Source organism: Haliotis rubra, unplaced genomic scaffold (genome assembly GCF_003918875.1).
Source record: "Haliotis rubra isolate DU_JTF1 unplaced genomic scaffold, ASM391887v1 Scf380, whole genome shotgun sequence".
Classification (NCBI taxonomy): Eukaryota; Metazoa; Mollusca; class Gastropoda; order Lepetellida; family Haliotidae; genus Haliotis; species Haliotis rubra.
In genome coordinates this window covers 343,344-349,343 of record NW_025767058.1, presented here as the reverse complement: position 1 = coordinate 349,343, position 6,000 = coordinate 343,344, and the positions used below count along the sequence as shown (strand labels likewise).

The following is a 6,000-nucleotide window of genomic DNA, read 5'->3' as shown; positions in this document are numbered from 1 at the left end:
TATCATGGTTTGTTCAGTGTTTGAATAATGATAAAAACCAAGCATGGTTTGTCCCAATATCAGTGTTTGAAATATAATTTCTAGTTTTATCTCGATCAGCAGCTTTTCTGTAAGTGAAACGACTATCATTTAAGGGCAAATTACTGGGATTGTTTCATGAAAAGTTATCGTAGTCTATCAAGATGTCATTTCTAGAGATTGTAAGCATATGCTCACAACTTGATGTTTTTTCATAAAACATGTGATGTCATTTCTATGTGGAGGCATATGCTCACAACTAGTGAGTGTGTGAGTGTGTCTGAGAATAACGGATATATATCCTGTTCAGATTTAATTGTGGTCATTGTTTATCATACAATAACACACTGCTGTGACAATAAACGCACTCAAAAGTCAGATTAGAGTGTTCAGGAGAACTCTGGGTGCGCTTTAATAGCCCACTGAAAATGTTTCTATTTCCAAAAGATTTTGTTTCATCACAATGAGGAAACCATCACAATGGCATCTATCTTCCAGTGGTCTGGAGAACCTTCCGGGATAACCGCATACGTCACAATCGCAAACCATCACAATCGCATCTATCTTCCAGTGGTCTGGAGAACCTTCCGAGATAACCGCATACGTCCATTGGCAGGGTCACGCCCAAAGTACTTGGCCCTGATCTCCTGCCCCACCTCTAGTCCCAGCACTGATGGGTGGTTCACCTGTAACATGAGTGACATGTAACATGGTGAGTGAGCGAATGAGTTAGTGAGTTGGTGAGTGAGTGAGTGAGAGAGTTGGTGAGAGTGAGTGAGTTGGTGAGTGAGTGGGTGAGAGTGAGTTGTTGTGTTGGTGAGAGTTGGTGAGCTGGGGAGAGTAAGTGAGTGAGTTGGTGAGTGAGTGAGAGAGTTGGTGAGAGTGAGTGAGTGAGTGAGAGTTAGTGAGTGTCCAGACTAATACGTGTGTTTATTACACATGATCAATTTTGACAAATGTGTGCAATGATATATGTTATTGATATGTATTGTAATTCATGATAAGGAGGCTAAATTTATCTGCCTTTCATTATATATTTTCAAATCAAAGGTTGTAAGTAAAGTTCAGACCAAACATAATTCTGCAAGTCCTGAGTGGAATTACCAGCAAAAGTTTGGGTATGAAAGTTTAAGTACTCATTCTGTGTGAGGTGAACAGCTTATCCACTCAATGCAAATAGAAATATACAAGTGACACAAGGCACTGCTGTTTACCACATGACTACTAATATGGTAGACATAATCCAAGACATCCTGGGGCGGATAAGGGAAACAACTCTGCAAAGCAAATTACTGGATCAATTATGCACTCGTCTCCCATTCAGACTTACTCAACTATGCTCTTGGCATTCTCAGAGTATATTCAGGGCATATTCAGGGCACACTTAGGGCTACCTACCTTCCTCATATCTAGCTGAGAGTTGTGAATGAGAACGGGCTGCAGTCGGGGGTGAAGCTCCACCATCACACCATATTCTCTGTACAACACATTTTACACAATGAATACTTGAGTGAGTGAGTGTTTGGTATTATGCTCATTTTAGTAATATTCCAGCAATATCCGGGCGGGGACACCAGCAATGGGCTTCACACATTATAACCATGTGGGGAATCGAACCCGGGTCTTTGGTGTTACAAGTGAACGCTTTAACCACTGGACTACCCCATCACCCCAATGAATACTTGAAGTTATAGCAGCATCACATAGTGTGAAATGTGATAGATATATATCAGATATATTAAAGCAATATCAAGCTTAAACTTCAACAGATCACACCTGGACTTGGGAAACCAAACACCAAATGAATCTTACAACTTTTCAATATGCACAGTTAAACCCTCAGAGGCACCACCGACAACTATACTTACTTGATTTCAACAATCTTCCCTGTACAAATAGCACCAAATTCAAACTCTGGCACCTATAAAACAAGAAATATCTACTGACACCAACATGAGTATAGTTTTGTATTATTATAGGATATTTATATAGCGCACATATCCACGCACTAGTGCATGCTCAAGGTGCTGGTATTTATTCCCTCGATCATTGGATGTCAATCTCAACGGCACATCGCATTATCTATCTCAACTCCCTGGGGAGTATACAACTCTTGCAGCCACTAGGCGCACCGAGTTATTGTGGCTTTCTCATCCTAACGAGGTTTTACGCCGCTTTTCGCAATATTACAGCAGGTAACATCAGAAATGGTGTTCACACATTGTAACCATGTGGGGAATCAAACCTAGTTCTTTGGCGTGACAAGTGGACACTTAACAAGGCCACCCAATCACACCCAAAATGAAATTAATTTAATTTATCAGAGTGTTTTAAGGGTCATACATACATTATTAAATATGGGCAGTAGTTAAACAAAGAGGGTTGTCCATGAAGATAACATAATCTCAAATTCTAAATTGGAAGTTGTGATGTCAAAGAACAAATACTAAATTTCTTCTTGCCAAAACCTACAGGACTCTAATATTTGCATTTATCATTATCTTTATTGTGAATTTGTTACCATGACAACTGATACAACTGGTTGGTTGTAGATGTTTAACACTGCACTCAGCAATATTTCAGCTATATGGCGGTGGTCTGTAGATCATGAAATTTATCGAAAGTCTTTATGTTCCTGACATACTAGACCAGATAACCAAAACCCCCAAAGAACTAGTGATCAAATTTCATTAATGCAATCAAGATGCCACTGGTACTGACATTATCCTGCAACAGTTCCTCCATGATCTCGCGTGCTTCCTCCATGGCATCCTTGTTGGGGGCAAACACTTGGAACGTGGTCTCATCCATGTTAGTAATGGTCACCCCTGAACACAGAGACGTGAGATCAGCATTAGGTTCAGTTAACGCCTAGTGAAGAATGTTTTTCTTACTTAAGTTGAAGATTTTATCAAAGTTAGACAGTAATATACTCAGCAGCAAAACAAATGTCAGTATGAATTCAAAGTTAGATAGGCACTGTAATCAAATCATTACAGAAATGGACATGATAAGCGGATCAAGAACATTTTTTGTGTACAATATCTTGACACATCAATGAATAACTCAGCACAATTTCAAGACATTACGTGAACGTTTGCAGTCCATTCAGACTCTTGACTTCAGTATCTAATGTGACCACCATGAGCGGCAATAACTGCAGCACAGCGTCTATGCATGGAGTGCACCAATCGATTGATGAAGGCCATTGGCACCTGGAACCATACTCTGAGAAAGGCCTGGCGCAATAAATCGGCTGTGTTCGGCCTTGGTATGACATTATTCAGTCTCCTCTGAATTTCATCCCAAAGATGTTCAATTGGGTTTAAATCAGGACTAAGGGCTGGCCACTGCATAATTTTGACACCATTCTGCTGTAGGAAGTCCCGTGTAGCTCTGGCAGTATGGGCCCGGGCGTTATCATGCTGGAAAATGTTGTTCCAGTGATGTGCAAAATGTGGTATGACGTGGGGTCTGAGAACTTAGTCGATGTAGAGCGCCGCTGTGATGCCGCCTCCTCTCCCTGGACCAAGGTTCTGGAACACCACAGGACCCACTCTCTGGTTCAGGCCTATTCCACCCCATACCATGATGCTTGCACCTCCCCATGAGTCTCCAATACCCACCTGTCTGACTGCGGATCTTCTGCAGGTTATAGCCGCCAGCTCCCACAAACTTCGGCCTCTTGTGCAGAGGTACCTGCAATGTCTCTACAACATGGCAAAACAACATAGTTACACAGCATTCAAATAAAAATGACATAATGGTAATAATCACCTTTCCCTTTGATTCAGTACATGACAAGTTCATTTTTTCCAAACTTGTAAAAAGTAACTCAATTTTCACAAAACATTTTTGTCAACATCCAAAGAAGAAATAAAATCTTGTTCACTCAAATATAGCTTAAAATGTTCAACTAAAAGGTAAGATAACATCACTAACAAGGTGACTGTTTGATGGTACTGTATCAAACAGTCATCTTGTGAAGGACATATAGTCTATAAGCCCAATTCTACCATGACTTCAGTAAATACTGGATTGTGACTGGTTAATCAAAGTCATTCAGAGGTATATAATCACGTTATATACCTCTGATTTTCCAACGCAGTAGCTAGCTCTAATTTTTTATTTAAAACCTCACGCTATACGTTCGGTTTTAAATCAAATTTAGAGCTATTATAATTTCGTTATATACATCTGATTTTCCAACACAGTATGTTTATCTCCTAAATATAATTATGAAATACAGTAATTGTCAAGCGGAACATTCTAAAGTTCTACATATTACAAACACATTTTGCACCAGATCCTGGCCATCAGTCATCATTATCAGCTGAATTTCATTTAAAATTTGTATACATTTGTAAACAAATTTAACATACATGTATTCTCAAAACTAAATCACACCAGACAATCATATGCCATTGAAAGCTGCACATAACAATTGAAATTGCAATCATTATCCTAAATTATATTATGAACAAGTTTTGCATTGGAGAATCAATCTTTCGCCATCAACTGTATTGGGGTTTTTTCAACGCTTTGTAATTTTTTAAGTAAATCAACGCTTACAAATGAAATAAGACCCTGGTACGGGAAAGGGCAAGGAGGTAACCCATGGGTGAGTATTTATACATCCGCTTTGAACTTCAAGGATTCAAGTGTTCCACTACCATAATCTTCAGGGAAAGGTTTGATACCTGTATAAAAGATCATGAGTCAGGATAAGGAAAAATATAAGACCCTGGTACCTGTTACTGGCCCATTTTCTTTGCGGGAACTTCTTGGTTTTGCAAGTGTGTTGTTCATAATCTTCAATATCTCATGTTTTGCATCTGTATAATTGGTAAGGGAAAGAAACAGATTTTATTCCAGGCTGCTATCAAACAAATAAAATGTGTCATGTATTTCGAAACTAGACAGTAATAGCAGCTTCTACCAGATATCTCATGATGAATGTGAATAATTCCACATAAACCCAGATATACCAATACAGAGATTTCAGGGTTTGAGTATGTCACAAGTATTAACTGTCTGTCGTAAGAGCTGACTGACATGGTGGATCAGGCTGATTGTTGTGTCGACACACCTGAGTTGTGGTTGGTTGGTTGGTTGTTTAACCCTGCACTCTGCAATATTCCAGCTATATGGCAGCGGTCTGTAAATATTCGAGTCTGGACCATACAATCCAGTGATCAACAGCATGAGCATCAATCTACTCAATTGGGAACCGATGACATATGTCAACCAAGCCAGCAAGCCTGACTACCCGATCCCGTCAGTCGCCTCTTACGATAAGCATGGGTTACTGAAGACCAATTCTAACCCAGATCTTCATGGGTCATGTATTACCAAATTCAAGTGGTGTGTCATCCTACCTTAAGGTGATATTGACAATACTATCAATCACAGGTTTCCTTAATCAAGAATTGACCATTTACACAATCAACAAACACCCCAAACACATTTCCAACAATGAGCAGTAAATTGTCACTTTACCTGCTGCTTGTTGTATGGCTTCCATGACAATCTTAATGGGAATCCCTGACAGCTTGATGTCCGCATGCATGAAAACAGACAACACACATCTGCAGAATTCACCTAAATTTATCTGGAAACTAATCAGTTAAATGTGAATCTCTTATCTTTGACCTAAACAAGGACCTGAATGTGAACCTATCACAAATGATAAAACAATGGAGGATTTATAATGTCATTCTCTTAAGTGTGTGAAGAAATGAAAACAAGACTAGAACCTGAGCTAAGAGCCAAATAATATCTTACAGGTACTTGTCTAATTGTGAGTCACTGCCTCTAAACCCTAGAGCAGTCTGACGATAACTAAACCCTACAGTGGTCAAACATCAAAGTAACTCATCTATCATTTCCCCCGTCCTAATTACTTCAAAACTAACTTGAATTTCACATGCACTCAGAGCCATACGCTGGTGAATTCATGAAACCCAAACTATATGCATTGGG

General features: G+C 39.4%; 1 protein-coding gene across 1 annotated transcript in view; it reads right to left on the bottom strand.

Annotated features, from left to right (window-relative positions):
• Positions 1-475: 475 nt before the first annotated feature.
• Positions 476-6,000, bottom strand: part of LOC124286342 (polyribonucleotide nucleotidyltransferase 1, mitochondrial-like) — a 38,977-nt gene continuing 33,452 nt past the window's right edge. Inside the window, exons 23-30 of the mRNA XM_046722703.1 lie at positions 5,518-5,581; positions 4,770-4,853; positions 3,645-3,728; positions 2,740-2,846; positions 1,887-1,939; positions 1,417-1,495; positions 561-704; positions 476-502 (exon numbers count right to left, since the gene is read on the bottom strand). Of these exons, the coding sequence (XP_046578659.1) occupies positions 579-704; positions 1,417-1,495; positions 1,887-1,939; positions 2,740-2,846; positions 3,645-3,728; positions 4,770-4,853; positions 5,518-5,581 (597 nt within the window). The 3' untranslated portion in view covers positions 476-502; positions 561-578. The remainder of the gene's footprint in view (positions 503-560; positions 705-1,416; positions 1,496-1,886; positions 1,940-2,739; positions 2,847-3,644; positions 3,729-4,769; positions 4,854-5,517; positions 5,582-6,000) is intronic.